Consider the following 19,402-nt stretch of genomic DNA (forward strand, 5'->3'; position numbering starts at 1 on the left):
CAACTGTACTATAGCTAGCAAGCTAACAAGGTGTTTGCATAAAAGGCTGGCTGGCTAGCTAGCTAACATAAAATTGTATTGGTCGCATACGAACATTTAGCAGATGTCATTGCGGGTGTAGCGCAATGCAACAGGGCAGTAATATCTAACAATACACACAAATCTAAAATAATTAAAGAATGGAATTTAGAAATATAAGGATGTGCAATGTCAGAGTCCAGAGTGTGAACATATGGTCCCGCTTTAAATGACGTGCAGCTTATAAAGGCTTCATAAAGCCTTCATAAGTTCTTCACAAATACTACATACACGTGCCACTAATCCTCTATAACTGCATGTCATGTTCTATAAAGGGCTTATAAATGTGACATAACTGTGTGACATAATCACCAATGTCAAATGTGACATAACCCACTATGTCAAATATAATATAAACCTGTGCTTAGGTTGGCATAAGCACCGCTTAATAAAGGCTTAATAAAGCATATTAAATCGAGGCATCACAAAGCATTTATAGCCTTGGCATGCTTCTTGTTACAGCATTGGAATGCCAGGATAGTGGGTTCGATTCCCAGGACCACCTATACATATATATATATATATTTTTTTTTTTACCGTTATTTTACCAGGTAAGTTGACTGAGAACACATTCTCATTTGCAGCAACGACCTGGGGAATAGTTACAGGGGAGAGGAGGGGGATGACTGAGCCAATTGTAAACTGGGGATTATTAGGTGACCATGATGGTTTGAGGGCCAGATTGGGAATTTAGCCAGGACACCGGGGTTAACACCCCTACTCTTACGATAAGTGCCATGGGATCTTTAATGACCTCAGAGAGTCAGGACACCCGTTTAACGTCCCATCTGAATATATAAAAATGAATGCACACATGACTAAGTAGCTTTGGACAGAAGCATCTGCTAAATGGTATATATTATAATACTCTAAAATACTTATTTCCCTCCTGGGGGCACAGTCTATGACTGTCCTTCAGTGGCCCAGCCAGAGCCCGGACTTGAACCCGATCCAATATTTTCCAAAAGTTACTGTACATATGAGATGAGTAAAGCAGTATGTAAACATTATTAAAGTGACCAGTGATTCCATGTCTATGTATAGAGGGCAGCAGCCTCTAAGGTGCAGGGTGGAGTAACATTATTAAAGTGGCCAGTGATTCCATGTCTATGTATAGAGGACAGCAGCCTCTAAGGTGCAGGGTTGAGTAACCGGGTGGTAGCCGGCTAGTGATGGCTATTTAACAGTTTAATGGCCTTGAGATAAAAAGCTGTTTTCAGTCTCTCGGTCTCAGCTTTGATGCACCTGTACTGACCTCACCTTCTGGATGATAGCAGGGTGAACAGGCAGTGGCTCGGGTGGTTGTTGTCCTTGATTATCTTTTTGGCCTTCCTGTGACATCGGGTGGTGTAGGTGTCCTGGAGGGCAGGTAGTTTTCCCCCGGTGACTACCCGCTGGAAAGCCCTGTGGTTGTGGACGGTGCAGTTGCCGTACCAGGCGGTGATATAGCTCGACAGGATGCTCTCAATGGTGCATCCGTAAAAGTTTGTGAGTGTTTTAGGTGACAAGCTGAATTTTCTCAGCCTCCTGAGGTTGAAGAGGTGCTGTTGCTCCTTCTTCACAACACCGTCTGTGTGGGTGGACCATTTCACATCGTCAGTGATGTGTTATCCCCCGAGGAACTTGAAGCGTTTCACCTTCTCCACTGCGGTCCCGTCGATGTGAATGGGGGCGGGCTCCCTCTGCTGTCTCCTGAAGTCCACGATCAGATCATTTGTCGATGTGAAGGGAGCGGTTACTCACGTGTTGTAAGGACGGCCGTTCCACAGGCAGTTATTATTGTTTAGCAAAACATTAAGAACACCTTACTAATATTGATGTGTCCCTCAAGCTAGAATCACCAAACCAACTTTCACATGTTCAGGGTACCCTATAACTTTTATCAACCATAACTACATACACTGAGTGTACAAAACATTAGGAACACCTTCTTAATATTAAGTTACACAACCCCTTTTGCCCTCAGAACAGCCTCAGTTTGTCGGGGCATGGGACGCTACAAGGTGTCGAAAGCGTTCCACAGGGATGCTGGCTCATGTTGACTCCAATGATTCCCACAGTTGTGTCAAGTTGGCTGGATGTTCTTTGGGTGGTGGACAATTCTTGATACACACAGGCAACTGTTGAGCGTGAAAACCCCAGCAGCGTTGCAGTTCTTGACTCAAACTGGTGCACCTGGCACCTACTACCGTAACCCTGTTCAAAGGCACTTCAATCTTTCGTCTTGCCCATTCACCCTCTGAATGGCACACATACACAATCCATGTCTCAAGGCTTAAAATCCTTCTTTAACCCGTCTCCTGCCCTTCGTCTACACTGATTGAAGTGGATTTAACAAGTAACATCAATAAGGGATCATAGCTTTCACCTGGATTCACCTGGTCAGTCTGTCATGGAAAGAGAAGGTGTTCTTAATGTTTTGTACAGTCAGTCAGTGTACTGCGTTAATCTTGGAACAGATTTAGGAACGTTGATCATTTTCTTCGAGCTCATACTGAATGACTGAGTTAGCTTTCAAAAGCTCTGATAACCAGATTGCTAGCCATGATTTGGTACACAGGACACAAAAAACTCCCACAAGAGAGGCGGGTTCCTATAGAAACAAGACGCTTTATGACTTAACAAAATCCCATTTACTGTTTTTATTACAAAAGAGATTATTTTTCTATTTCCTCCTGGTTTTGTCTGAACTTCAGAACCATTCTAGCTACTGTGGAAGGACCACCAGAGGGCAGGCTGGGCTCACGGATGGTAGCCCAACAAGGCATGGGAGACAAGGTAACCAGAGGCAATTAAGCACAGCTGACACTACTAATGAGATATTCTCCTTCCCCTATAAGAGAGAGTATGGAACCAGCAGAAAGGAGACTATCTCTGGAAGATGGCCACCGAGACAGAGGAGATATCTAGGAAGAACCATTAAGACGGTGACAATCACGTGACTTTTTGTTGTAGTTTAAAGACAATCGTATTGTGTTCTTGTTTTTGATCTGGAGAAGAAGATATGTTTTCTTTTTCCTTTGGGAGATTTTCGTTGATTCTGTTGGAGTGTTTGTGTTGACCAAATGCCCTCAATATAGAACTATGTTCAATCAAGAAAACCTACTCCTGACTCGTTTGTTCCACCTTCCTGCTTTAGAGTGACGCCCAATTACTTGGTCCGCTCACATTACTATAAGAGCTTTCCCCTGAATGTGTCCCGATCAATGGAAAATAAAATGCCTAAATTGGCACATTGGACATCCAACATGACAATATGTTCTGGTATATTTGAATTTATGTCTTTCCAGTGGAAATGAAACAAAATTGAAAACCGTTATGATAATTGTATTGTCCATCAGCATACACACATACAAGACAATCAGCCTTCGATATTGCAGTCATAGGAAATAACCGCACACACAACATCACTACTAAAAGCAATATTTAATAGATAACATTTCCATGGTGATTTCAGGAGTATTCACAAGCACCGATGAAGGGTGTATAAAGTTACTTCCAATTCTTCCTCAGCTCACTGTGATGGAAAACTAATCTCTCAGTCGCCACATAGTTAGGTGGAATTATTTTCAGTCTCCTCTGCCTCTCTCTCTCTCTCTCTCCTCTCCCATCAAATTCCATGGATGGCAAGCACTTTATTTAGACAGTAAACCGTAAATCTGATAACACCATATAAACAGAACAAAATTATAAAAAAACGCAACATGCAACAATGTCCTTGATTTTACGGCGTTACAGTTCATATGAGGAAATCAGCCAATTAAAATTAATGAATTAGGCCCTAATCTATGGATTTCACATGACTGGGAATACAGATATGCATCTGTTGGTCACAGATAACCTAAAAAAAGAAAAATGGGCCTCACAATGGGCCTCGGGATCTCGTCCCAGTATCTCTGTGCATTGGATAAAACGAAATTGTGTTAGTTGTCCGTAGCTTATGCCTGTCCATACCATAACGCCACCACCACCATGGGGCACTCTGTTGACATCAGCAAACCACTCGCCCACAAAACGCCATACACGTGGTCTGACGGTTGCGAGGCCGGTTGGACGTACTTTCAAATTCTCTAAAACGACATTGGAGGTGGCTTATGGTAGAGAAATTAACATTCACTTCTCTGGCAACGGCTCTGGTGGACATCGCTGCAGTCAGCATGCCAATTGTACGCTCCCTCAAAACTTGAGACATCTGTGGCATTGTGTTGTGTGACAAAATTGCATGTTTTAGAGTGGCATTTTATTGTCCCCAGCACAAGGTGCACCTGTGTAATGATCATACTGTTTAAGCAGCTTTTTTGATATGCCACACTTGTCAGATGGATGGATAATCTTGGGAAAGGAGAAATGCTCACTAGCAGGGGTGTAAACAAATTTGTGCTCAACATTTGAGAGAAATAAGCTTTTTGTGCGTAATGGAACATTTCTGGGATCTTTTATTTCAGCTCATGAAAAACATGAAACCAACACATTACACATTGTGTTTATATTTTTGTTCAGTATAGTTGACTTAGTAATTAATTATAATGTAACTCAATGACAGTCTCAGGTCTCCTCTTGAGTGGCAGGGTCTTTCATACGTTCCACTGAGTTGTAGTGTTCTCCCAGTCCGTACGCATGACGCATGTAACTGAAACACAATGGCAACAGGCTCACTCCATCGTTTGGATAATTTGTTTTTCTGCCAAATGGCAGCCACGTCACTTGGTTTACTGTAAGGCTGATCGTGAATGGGGCTGAAGAAATGTAACCACTCAAATTACTTGATAAACTGATCTAGGGATGTAAGGGGCACTGACATGGTGCTAACAGAATGGAGGTTAACTGACATGGTGCTAACATAATGGAGGATAACTGACATGGTGCTTACAGAACAGAATGGAGGTTAACTGACATGGTGCTAACAGAATGGAGGTTAACTGACATGGTGCTAACAGAATGGAGGTTAACTGACATGGTGCTAACAGAATGGAGGTTAACTGACATGGTGGTAACAGAATGGAGGTTAACTGACATGGTGAGAATGGAGGTTAACTGACATGGTGAGAATGGAGGTTAACTGACATGGTGCTAACAGAATGGAGGTTAACTGACATGGTGCTAACAGAATGGAGGTTAACTGACATGGTGCTAACAGAACAGAATGGAGGTTAACTGACATGGTGCTAACAGAACAGAATGGAGGATAACTGACATGGTGCTAACAGAATGGAGGATAATTGACATGGTGCTAACAGAATGGGGGATAACTGACATGGTGCTAACAGAATGGAGGATAACTGACATGGTGCTAACAGAATGGAGGATAACTGACATGGTGCTAACAGAACAGAATGGAGGATAACTGACATGGTGCTAACAGAATGGAGGTTAACTGACATGGTGCTAACAGAATGGAGGATAACTGACATGGTGCTAACAGAATGGAGGATAACTGACATAGTGCTAACAGAATGGAGGTTAACTGACATGGTGCTAACAGACTGGAGGTTAACTGACATGGTGCTAACAGAATGGAGGTTAACTGACATGGTGCTAACAGAACAGAATGGAGGTTAACTGACATGGTGCTAACTGAATGGAGGTTAACTGACATGGTGCTAACAGAATGGAGGTTAACTGACATGGTGCTAACAGAATGGAGGTTAACTGACATGGTGCTAACAGAATGGAGGTTAACTGACATGGTGCTAACTGAATGGAGGTTAACTTACATGGTGCTAACAGAATAGAGGATAACTGACATGGTGCTAACAGAATGGAGGTTAACTGACATGGTGCTAACAGAATGGAGGTTAACTGACATGGTGCTAACAGAATGGAGGTTAACTGACATGGTGCTAACAGAATGGAGGTTAACTGACATGGTGCTAACAGAATGGAGGTTAACTGACATGGTACTAACAGAATGGAGGTTAACTGACATGGTGCTAACAGAATGGAGGATAACTGACATGGTGCTAACAGAATGGAGGTTAACTGACATGGTACTAACAGAATGGAGGTTAACTGACATGGTGCTAACAGAATGGAGGTTAACTGACATGGTGCTAACAGAACAGAATGGAAGTTAACTGACATGGTGCTAACAGAATGGAGGTTAACTGACATGGTACTAACAGAATGGAGGTTAACTGACAGGGTGCTAACAGAATGGAGGATAACTGACATGGTGCTAACAGAACAGAGTGGAGGTTAACTGACATGGTGCTAACAGAATGGAGGTTAACTGACATGGTGCTAACAGAATGGAGGTTAACTGACATGGTGCTAACAGAACAGAATGGAGGTTAACTGACATGGTGCTAACAGAACAGAATGGAGGTTAACTGACATGGTGCTAACAGAATGGAGGATAACTGACATGGTGCTAACTGAACAGAATGGAGGATAACTGACATGGTGCTAACTGAACAGAATGGAGGTTAACTGACATGGTGCTAACAGAATGGAGGATAACTGACATGGTGCTAACAGAATGGAGGTTAACTGACATGGTGCCAACAGAATGGAGGTTAACTGACATGGTGCTAACAGAATGGAGGATAACTGACATGGTGCTAACTGAACAGAATGGAGGATAACTGACATGGTGCTAACTGAACAGAATGGAGGTTAACTGACATGGTGCTAACAGAATGGAGGATAACTGACATGGTGCTAACAGAATGGAGGTTAACTGACATGGTGCCAACAGAATGGAGGTTAACTGACATGGTGCTAACAGAATGGAGGATAACTGACATGGTGCTAACAGAATGGAGGTTAACTGACATGGTGCTAACAGAATGGAGGTTAACTGACATGGTGCTAACAGAATGGAGGTTAACTGACATGGTGCTAACAGCATGGAGGATAACTGACATGGTGCTAACAGAATGGAGGTTAACTGACATGGTGCTAACAGAATGGAGGTTAACTGACATGGTACTAACAGAATGGAGGTTAACTGACATGGTGCTAACAGAATGGAGGTTAACTGACATGGTGCTAAGAGAATGGAGGTTAACTGACATGGTGCTAACAGAATGGAGGATAACTGACATGGTGCTAACAGAATGGATGATAACTGACATGGTGCTTACAGAACAGAATGGAGGTTAACTGACATGGTGCTAACAGAACAGAATGGAGGTTAACTGACATGGTGAGAATGGAGGTTAACTGACATGGTGCTAACAGAACAGAATGGAGGTTAACTGACATGGTGAGAATGGAGGTTAACTGAGATGGTGCTAACAGAACAGAATGGAGGTTAACTGACAAGGTGCTAACAGAATGGAGGATAACTGACATGGTACTAACAGAACAGAATGGAGGTTAACTGACATGGTGAGAATGGAGGTTAACTAACATGGTGCTAACAGAACAGAATGGAGATTAACTGACATGGTGAGAATGGAGGTTAACTGACATGGTACTAACAGAACAGAATGGAGGTTAACTGACATGTTGAGAATGAAGGTTAACTGACATGGTGCTAACAGAACAGAATGGAGGTTAACTGACATGGTGAGAATGGAGGTTAACTGACATGGTGCTAACAGAACAGAATGGAGGTTAACTGACATGGTGCTAACAGAATGGAGGATAACTGACTTGGTACTAACAGAACAGAATGGAGGTTAACTGACATGGTGAGAATGGAGGTTAACTGACATGGTGCTAACAGAACAGAATGGAGGTTAACTGACATGGTGAGAATGGAGGTTAACTGACATGGTACTAACAGAGCAGAATGGAGGTTAACTGACATGGTGAGAATGGAGGTTAACTGACATGGTGCTAACAGAACAGAATGGAGGTTAACTGACATGGTGAGAATGGAGGTTAACTGACATGGTGCTAACAGAACAGAATGGAGGTTAACTGACATGGTGCTAACAGAATGGAGGTTAACTGACATGGTGCTAACAGAATGGAGGTTAAATGACATGGTGCTAACAGAATGGAGGTTAACTGACATGGTACTTACAGAATGGAGGTTAACTGACATGGTGCTAACAGAACAGAATGGAGGTTAACTGACATGGTGCTAACAGAATGGAGATAAACTGACATGGTGCTAACAGAATGGAGGTTAACTGACATGGTGCTAACAGAATGGAGGTTAACTGACATGGTGCTAACAGAATGGAGGTTAACTGACATGGTGCTAACAGAATGGAGGTTAACTGACATGGTGCTAACAGAATGGAGGTTAACTGACATGGTGCTAACAGAATGGAGGATAACTGACATGGTGCTAACAGAATGGAGGATAACTGACATGGTGCTTACAGAACAGAATGGAGGTTAACTGACATGGTGCTAACAGAACAGAATGGAGGTTAACTGACATGGTGAGAATGGAGGTTAACTGACATGGTGCTAACAGAACAGAATGGAGGTTAACTGACATGGTGAGAATGGAGGTTAACTGACATGGTGCTAACAGAACAGAATGGAGGTTAACTGACATGGTGCTAACAGAATGGAGGACAACTGACATGGTACTAACAGAACAGAATGGAGGTTAACTGACATGGTGAGAATGGAGGTTAACTAACATGGTGCTAACAGAACAGAATGGAGGTTAACTGACATGGTGAGAATGGAGGTTAACTGACATGGTACTAACAGAGCAGAATGGAGGTTAACTGACATGGTGAGAATGGAGGTTAACTGACATGGTGCTAACAGAACAGAATGGAGGTTAACTGACATGGTGAGAATGGAGGATTTACTGACATGGTGCTAACAGAACAGAATGGAGGTTAACTGACATGGTGCTAACAGAATGGAGGTTAACTGACATGGTGCTAACAGAATGGAGGTTAACTGACATGGTGCTAACAGAATGGAGGTTAACTGACATGGTGCTAACAGAATGGAGGATAACTGACATGGTGCTGACAGAACAGAATGGAGGTTAACTGACATGGTGTTAACAGAATGGAGGTTAACTGACATGGTGCTAACAGAATGGAGGTTAACTGACATGGTGCTAACAGAATGGAGGTTAACTGACATGGTGCTAACAGAATGGAGGTTAACTGACATGGTGCTAACAGAATGGAGGTTAACTGACATGGTGCTAACAGAATGGAGGATAACTGACATGGTGCTAACAGAACAGAATGGAGGTTAACTGACATGGTGCTAACAGAATGGAGGATAACTGACATGGTGCTAACTGAACAGAATGGAGGTTAACTGACATGGTGCTAACAGAATGGAGGTTAACTGACATGGTGCTAACAGAATGGAGGATAACTGACATGGTGCTAACAGAATGGAGATTAACTGACATGGTGCCAACAGAATGGAGGTTAACTGACATGGTGCTAACAGAATGGAGGATAACTGACATGGTGCTAACAGAATGGAGGTTAACTGACATGGTGCTAACAGAATGGAGGTTAACTGACATGGTGCTAACAGAATGGAGGTTAACTGACATGGTGCTAACAGCATGGAGGATAACTGACATGGTGCTAACAGAATGGAGGTTAACTGACATGGTGCTAACAGAATGGAGGTTAACTGACATGGTACTAACAGAATGGAGGTTAACTGACATGGTGCTAACAGAATGGAGGTTAACTGACATGGTGCTAAGAGAATGGAGGTTAACTGACATGGTACTTACAGAATGGAGGTTAACTGACATGGTGCTAACAGAACAGAATGGAGGTTAACTGACATGGTGCTAACAGAATGGAGATAAACTGACATGGTGCTAACAGAATGGAGGTTAACTGACATGGTGCTAACAGAATGGAGGTTAACTGACATGGTGCTAACAGAATGGAGGTTAACTGACATGGTGCTAACAGAATGGAGGTTAACTGACATGGTGCTAACAGAATGGAGGTTAACTGACATGGTGCTAACAGAATGGAGGATAACTGACATGGTGCTAACAGAATGGAGGATAACTGACATGGTGCTTACAGAACAGAATGGAGGTTAACTGACATGGTGCTAACAGAACAGAATGGAGGTTAACTGACATGGTGAGAATGGAGGTTAACTGACATGGTGCTAACAGAACAGAATGGAGGTTAACTGACATGGTGAGAATGGAGGTTAACTGACATGGTGCTAACAGAACAGAATGGAGGTTAACTGACATGGTGCTAACAGAATGGAGGACAACTGACATGGTACTAACAGAACAGAATGGAGGTTAACTGACATGGTGAGAATGGAGGTTAACTAACATGGTGCTAACAGAACAGAATGGAGGTTAACTGACATGGTGAGAATGGAGGTTAACTGACATGGTACTAACAGAGCAGAATGGAGGTTAACTGACATGGTGAGAATGGAGGTTAACTGACATGGTGCTAACAGAACAGAATGGAGGTTAACTGACATGGTGAGAATGGAGGATTTACTGACATGGTGCTAACAGAACAGAATGGAGGTTAACTGACATGGTGCTAACAGAATGGAGGTTAACTGACATGGTGCTAACAGAATGGAGGTTAACTGACATGGTGCTAACAGAATGGAGGTTAACTGACATGGTGCTAACAGAATGGAGGATAACTGACATGGTGCTGACAGAACAGAATGGAGGTTAACTGACATGGTGTTAACAGAATGGAGGTTAACTGACATGGTGCTAACAGAATGGAGGTTAACTGACATGGTGCTAACAGAATGGAGGTTAACTGACATGGTGCTAACAGAATGGAGGTTAACTGACATGGTGCTAACAGAATGGAGGTTAACTGACATGGTGCTAACAGAATGGAGGATAACTGACATGGTGCTAACAGAACAGAATGGAGGTTAACTGACATGGTGCTAACAGAATGGAGGATAACTGACATGGTGCTAACTGAACAGAATGGAGGTTAACTGACATGGTGCTAACAGAATGGAGGTTAACTGACATGGTGCTAACAGAATGGAGGATAACTGACATGGTGCTAACAGAATGGAGATTAACTGACATGGTGCCAACAGAATGGAGGTTAACTGACATGGTGCTAACAGAATGGAGGATAACTGACATGGTGCTAACAGAATGGAGGTTAACTGACATGGTGCTAACAGAATGGAGGTTAACTGACATGGTGCTAACAGAATGGAGGTTAACTGACATGGTGCTAACAGCATGGAGGATAACTGACATGGTGCTAACAGAATGGAGGTTAACTGACATGGTGCTAACAGAATGGAGGTTAACTGACATGGTACTAACAGAATGGAGGTTAACTGACATGGTGCTAACAGAATGGAGGTTAACTGACATGGTGCTAAGAGAATGGAGGTTAACTGACATGGTGCTAACAGAATGGAGGATAACTGACATGGTGCTAACAGAATGGAGGATAACTGACATGGTGCTTACAGAACAGAATGGAGGTTAACTGACATGGTGCTAACAGAACAGAATGGAGGTTAACTGACATGGTGAGAATGGAGGTTAACTGACATGGTGCTAACAGAACAGAATGGAGGTTAACTGACATGGTGCTAACAGAATGGAGGATAACTGACATGGTGCTAACAGAACAGAATGGAGGTTAACTGACATGGTGAGAATGGAGGTTAACTAACATGGTGCTAACAGAACAGAATGGAGGTTAACTGACATGGTGAGAATGGAGGTTAACTGACATGGTACTAACAGAACAGAATGGAGGTTAACTGACATGGTGAGAATGGAGGTTAACTGACATGGTGCTAACAGAACAGAATGGAGGTTAACTGACATGGTGAGAATGGAGGTTAACTGACATGGTGCTAACAGAACAGAATGGAGGTTAACTGACATGGTGCTAACAGAATGGAGGATAACTGACATGGTACTAACAGAACAGAATGGAGGTTAACTGACATGGTGAGAATGGAGGATAACTGACATGGTACTAACAGAACAGAATGGAGGTTAACTGACATGGTGAGAATGGAGGTTAACTGACATGGTGCTAACAGAACAGAATGGAGGTTAACTGACATGGTAAGAATGGAGGTTAACTGACATGGTGCTAACAGAACAGAATGGAGGTTAACTGACATGGTGAGAATGGAGGTTAACTGACATGGTGCTAACAGAACAGAATGGAGGTTAACTGACATGGTGCTAACAGAATGGAGGTAAACTGACATGGTGCTAACAGAATGGAGGTTAACTGACATGGTGCTAACAGAATGGAGGTTAACTGACATGGTGCTAACAGAATGGAGGTTAACTGACATGGTGCTAACAGAATGGAGGATAACTGACATGGTGCTAACAGAATGGAGGTTAACTGACATGGTGCTAACAGAATGGAGGATAACTGACATGGTGCTAACAGAATGGAGGATAACTGACATGGTGCTTACAGAACAGAATGGAGGTTAACTGACATGGTGCTAACAGAACAGAATGGAGGTTAACTGACATGGTGAGAATGGAGGTTAACTGACATGGTGCTAACAGAACAGAATGGAGGTTAACTGACATGGTGAGAATGGAGGTTAACTGACATGGTGCTAACAGAACAGAATGGAGGATAACTGACATGGTACTAACAGAACAGAATGGAGGTTAACTGACATGGTGAGAATGGAGGTTAACTAACATGGTGCTAACAGAACAGAATGGAGGTTAACTGACATGGTGAGAATGGAGTTAACTGACATGGTACTAACAGAGCAGAATGGAGGTTAACTGACATGGTGAGAATGGAGGTTAACTGACATGGTGCTAACAGAACAGAATGGAGGTTAACTGACATGGTGAGAATGGAGGTTAACTGACATGGTGCTAACAGAACAGAATGGAGGTTAACTGACATGGTGCTAACAGAATGGAGGTTAACTGACATGGTGCTAACAGAATGGAGGTTAACTGACATGGTGCTAACAGAATGGAGGTTAACTGACATGGTACTAAAAGAATGGAGGTTAACTGACATGGTGCTAACAGAATGGAGGTTAACTGGCATGGTGCTAACAGAATGGAGGTTAACTGACATGGTGCTAACAGAACAGAATGGAGGTTAACTGACATGGTGCTAACAGAACAGAATGGAGGATAACTGACATGGTGCTAACAGAATGGGGGATAACTGACATGGTGCTAACAGAATGGAGGATAACTGACATGGTGCTAACAGAATGGAGGATAACTGACATGGTGCTAACAGAATGGAGGATAACTGACATAGTGCTAACATAACAGAATGGAGGATAACTGACATATTGCTAACAGAATGGAGGTTAACTGACATGGTGCTAACAGAATGGAGGATAACTGACATGGTGCTAACAGAACAGAATGGAGGTTAACTGACATGGTGCTAACAGAACAGAATGGAGGTTAACTGACATGGTGCTAACAGAATGGAGGTTAACTGACATGGTGCTAACAGAATGGAGGTTAACTGACATGGTGCTAACAGAATGGAGGTTAACTGACATGGTGCTAACAGAATGGAGGATAACTGACATGGTGCTAACAGAATGGAGAATAACTGACATGGTGCTAACAGAATGGAGGTTAACTGACATGGTGCTAACAGAATGGAGGTTAACTGACATGGTACTAACAGAACAGAATGGAGGTTAACTGACATGGTGCTAACAGAATGGAGGATAACTGACATGGTGCTAACAGAATGGAGGATAACTGACATGGTGCTAACAGAATGGAGGTTAACTGACATGGTGCTAACAGAATAGGGGATAACTGACATGGTGCTAACAGAATGGAGGATAACTGACATGGTGCTAACAGAATGGAGGATAACTGACATGGTGCTTACAGAACAGAATGGAGGTTAACTGACATGGTGCTAACAGAACAGAATGGAGGTTAACTGACATGGTGAGAATGGAGGTTAACTGACATGGTGCTAACAGAACAGAATGGAGGTTAACTGACATGGTGAGAATGGAGGTTAACTGACATGGTGCTAACAGAACAGAATGGAGGTTAACTGACATGGTGCTAACAGAATGGAGGACAACTGACATGGTACTAACAGAACAGAATGGAGGTTAACTGACATGGTGAGAATGGAGGTTAACTAACATGGTGCTAACAGAACAGAATGGAGGTTAACTGACATGGTGAGAATGGAGGTTAACTGACATGGTACTAACAGAGCAGAATGGAGGTTAACTGACATGGTGAGAATGGAGGTTAACTGACATGGTGCTAACAGAACAGAATGGAGGTTAACTGACATGGTGAGAATGGAGGATTTACTGACATGGTGCTAACAGAACAGAATGGAGGTTAACTGACATGGTGCTAACAGAATGGAGGTTAACTGACATGGTGCTAACAGAATGGAGGTTAACTGACATGGTGCTAACAGAATGGAGGTTAACTGACATGGTGCTAACAGAATGGAGGATAACTGACATGGTGCTGACAGAACAGAATGGAGGTTAACTGACATGGTGTTAACAGAATGGAGGTTAACTGACATGGTGCTAACAGAATGGAGGTTAACTGACATGGTGCTAACAGAATGGAGGTTAACTGACATGGTGCTAACAGAATGGAGGTTAACTGACATGGTGCTAACAGAATGGAGGTTAACTGACATGGTGCTAACAGAATGGAGGATAACTGACATGGTGCTAACAGAACAGAATGGAGGTTAACTGACATGGTGCTAACAGAATGGAGGATAACTGACATGGTGCTAACTGAACAGAATGGAGGTTAACTGACATGGTGCTAACAGAATGGAGGTTAACTGACATGGTGCTAACAGAATGGAGGATAACTGACATGGTGCTAACAGAATGGAGATTAACTGACATGGTGCCAACAGAATGGAGGTTAACTGACATGGTGCTAACAGAATGGAGGATAACTGACATGGTGCTAACAGAATGGAGGTTAACTGACATGGTGCTAACAGAATGGAGGTTAACTGACATGGTGCTAACAGAATGGAGGTTAACTGACATGGTGCTAACAGCATGGAGGATAACTGACATGGTGCTAACAGAATGGAGGTTAACTGACATGGTGCTAACAGAATGGAGGTTAACTGACATGGTACTAACAGAATGGAGGTTAACTGACATGGTGCTAACAGAATGGAGGTTAACTGACATGGTGCTAAGAGAATGGAGGTTAACTGACATGGTGCTAACAGAATGGAGGATAACTGACATGGTGCTAACAGAATGGAGGATAACTGACATGGTGCTTACAGAACAGAATGGAGGTTAACTGACATGGTGCTAACAGAACAGAATGGAGGTTAACTGACATGGTGAGAATGGAGGTTAACTGACATGGTGCTAACAGAACAGAATGGAGGTTAACTGACATGGTGCTAACAGAATGGAGGATAACTGACATGGTGCTAACAGAACAGAATGGAGGTTAACTGACATGGTGAGAATGGAGGTTAACTAACATGGTGCTAACAGAACAGAATGGAGGTTAACTGACATGGTGAGAATGGAGGTTAACTGACATGGTACTAACAGAACAGAATGGAGGTTAACTGACATGGTGAGAATGGAGGTTAACTGACATGGTGCTAACAGAACAGAATGGAGGTTAACTGACATGGTGAGAATGGAGGTTAACTGACATGGTGCTAACAGAACAGAATGGAGGTTAACTGACATGGTGCTAACAGAATGGAGGATAACTGACATGGTACTAACAGAACAGAATGGAGGTTAACTGACATGGTGAGAATGGAGGATAACTGACATGGTACTAACAGAACAGAATGGAGGTTAACTGACATGGTGAGAATGGAGGTTAACTGACATGGTGCTAACAGAACAGAATGGAGGTTAACTGACATGGTAAGAATGGAGGTTAACTGACATGGTGCTAACAGAACAGAATGGAGATTAACTGACATGGTGAGAATGGAGGTTAACTGACATGGTGCTAACAGAACAGAATGGAGGTTAACTGACATGGTGCTAACAGAATGGAGGTTAACTGACATGGTGCTAACAGAATGGAGGTTAACTGACATGGTGCTAACAGAATGGAGGTTAACTGACATGGTGCTAACAGAATGGAGGTTAACTGACATGGTGCTAACAGAATGGAGGATAACTGACATGGTGCTAACAGAATGGAGGTTAACTGACATGGTGCTAACAGAATGGAGGATAACTGACATGGTGCTAACAGAATGGAGGATAACTGACATGGTGCTTACAGAACAGAATGGAGGTTAACTGACATGGTGCTAACAGAACAGAATGGAGGTTAACTGACATGGTGAGAATGGAGGTTAACTGACATGGTGCTAACAGAACAGAATGGAGGTTAACTGACATGGTGAGAATGGAGGTTAACTGACATGGTGCTAACAGAACAGAATGGAGGATAACTGACATGGTACTAACAGAACAGAATGGAGGTTAACTGACATGGTGAGAATGGAGGTTAACTAACATGGTGCTAACAGAACAGAATGGAGGTTAACTGACATGGTGAGAATGGAGTTAACTGACATGGTACTAACAGAGCAGAATGGAGGTTAACTGACATGGTGAGAATGGAGGTTAACTGACATGGTGCTAACAGAACAGAATGGAGGTTAACTGACATGGTGAGAATGGAGGTTAACTGACATGGTGCTAACAGAACAGAATGGAGGTTAACTGACATGGTGCTAACAGAATGGAGGTTAACTGACATGGTGCTAACAGAATGGAGGTTAACTGACATGGTGCTAACAGAATGGAGGTTAACTGACATGGTACTAAAAGAATGGAGGTTAACTGACATGGTGCTAACAGAATGGAGGTTAACTGGCATGGTGCTAACAGAATGGAGGTTAACTGACATGGTGCTAACAGAACAGAATGGAGGTTAACTGACATGGTGCTAACAGAACAGAATGGAGGATAACTGACATGGTGCTAACAGAATGGGGGATAACTGACATGGTGCTAACAGAATGGAGGATAACTGACATGGTGCTAACAGAATGGAGGATAACTGACATGGTGCTAACAGAATGGAGGATAACTGACATAGTGCTAACATAACAGAATGGAGGATAACTGACATATTGCTAACAGAATGGAGGTTAACTGACATGGTGCTAACAGAATGGAGGTTAACTGACATGGTGCTAACAGAACAGAATGGAGGTTAACTGACATGGTGCTAACAGAATGGAGGTTAACTGACATGGTGCTAACAGAATGGAGGATAACTGACATGGTGCTAACAGAATGGAGAATAACTGACATGGTGCTAACAGAATGAAGGTTAACTGACATGGTGCTAACAGAATGGAGGTTAACTGACATGGTACTAACAGAATGGAGGTTAACTGACATGGTACTAACAGAACAGAATGGAGGTTAACTGACATGGTGCTAACAGAATGGAGGATAACTGACATGGTGCTAACAGAATGGAGGTTAACTGACATGGTACTAACAGAATGGAGGTTAACTGACATGGTGCTAACAGAATGGAGGTTAACTGACATGGTGCTAACAGAACAGAATGGAAGTTAACTGACATGGTGCTAACAGAATGGAGGTTAACTGACATGGTACTAACAGAATGGAGGTTAACTGACAGGGTGCTAACAGAATGGAGGATAACTGACATGGTGCTAACAGAACAGAGTGGAGGTTAACTGACATGGTGCTAACAGAATGGAGGTTAACTGACATGGTGCTAACAGAATGGAGGTTAACTGACATGGTGCTAACAGAATGGAGGATAACTGACATGGTGCTAAAAGAACAGAATGGAGGATAACTGACATGGTGCTAACAGAATGGAGGTTAACTGACATGGTGCTAACAGAACAGAATGGAGGTTAACTGACATGGTGAGAATGGAGGTTAACTGACATGGTGCTAACAGAACAGAATGGAGGTTAACTGACATGGTGAGAATGGAGGTTAACTGAGATGGTGCTAACAGAACAGAATGGAGGTTAACTGACAAGGTGCTAACAGAATGGAGGATAACTGACATGGTACTAACAGAACAGAATGGAGGTTAACTGACATGGTGAGAATGGAGGTTAACTAACATGGTGCTAACAGAACAGAATGGAGATTAACTGACATGGTGAGAATGGAGGTTAACTGACATGGTACTAACAGAACAGAATGGAGGTTAACTGACATGTTGAGAATGGAGGTTAACTGACATGGTGCTAACAGAACAGAATGGAGGTTAACTGACATGGTGAGAATGGAGGTTAACTGACATGGTGCTAACAGAACAGAATGGAGGTTAACTGACATGGTGCTAACAGAATGGAGGATAACTGACATGGTACTAACAGAACAGAATGGAGGTTAACTGACATGGTGAGAATGGAGGTTAACTGACATGGTGCTAACAGAACAGAATGGAGGTTAACTGACATGGTGAGAATGGAGGTTAACTGACATGGTACTAACAGAGCAGAATGGAGGTTAACTGACATGGTGAGAATGGAGGTTAACTGACATGGTGCTAACAGAACAGAATGGAGGTTAACTGACATGGTGAGAATGGAGGTTAACTGACATGGTGCTAACAGAACAGAATGGAGGTTAACTGACATGGTGCTAACAGAATGGAGGTTAACTGACATGGTGCTAACAGAATGGAGGTTAAATGACATGGTGCTAACAGAATGGAGGTTAACTGACATGGTACTTACAGAATGGAGGTTAACTGACATGGTGCTAACAGAACAGAATGGAGGTTAACTGACATGGTGCTAACAGAATGGAGATAAACTGACATGGTGCTAACAGAATGGAGGTTAACTGACATGGTGCTAACAGAATGGAGGTTAACTGACATGGTGCTAACAGAATGGAGGTTAACTGACATGGTGCTAACAGAATGGAGGTTAACTGACATGGTGCTAACAGAATGGAGGATAACTGACATGGTGCTAACAGAATGGAGGATAACTGACATGGTGCTTACAGAACAGAATGGAGGTTAACTGACATGGTGCTAACAGAACAGAATGGAGGTTAACTGACATGGTGAGAATGGAGGTTAACTGACATGGTGCTAACAGAACAGAATGGAGGTTAACTGACATGGTGAGAATGGAGGTTAACTGACATGGTGCTAACAGAACAGAATGGAGGTTAACTGACATGGTGCTAACAGAATGGAGGACAACTGACATGGTACTAACAGAACAGAATGGAGGTTAACTGACATGGTGAGAATGGAGGTTAACTAACATGGTGCTAACAGAACAGAATGGAGGTTAACTGACATGGTGAGAATGGAGGTTAACTGACATGGTACTAACAGAGCAGAATGGAGGTTAACTGACATGGTGAGAATGGAGGTTAACTGACATGGTGCTAACAGAACAGAATGGAGATTAACTGACATGGTGAGAATGGA

At 42.7% G+C, this 19,402-nt stretch overlaps 1 protein-coding gene across 1 annotated transcript in view; it reads right to left on the bottom strand.

Moving 5' to 3' along the window:
* Positions 1-4,496: 4,496 nt before the first annotated feature.
* otud6b (OTU deubiquitinase 6B) overlaps positions 4,497-19,402 on the bottom strand; it is a 67,894-nt gene continuing 52,988 nt past the window's right edge. The window contains exon 8 of the mRNA XM_055893227.1: positions 4,497-4,708. Coding sequence (XP_055749202.1) covers positions 4,624-4,708 — 85 coding nt within the window. The 3' untranslated portion in view covers positions 4,497-4,623. The remainder of the gene's footprint in view (positions 4,709-19,402) is intronic.

This window comes from Salvelinus fontinalis, chromosome 32 (assembly GCF_029448725.1).
Source record: "Salvelinus fontinalis isolate EN_2023a chromosome 32, ASM2944872v1, whole genome shotgun sequence".
NCBI classification, from domain to species: Eukaryota; Metazoa; Chordata; class Actinopteri; order Salmoniformes; family Salmonidae; genus Salvelinus; species Salvelinus fontinalis.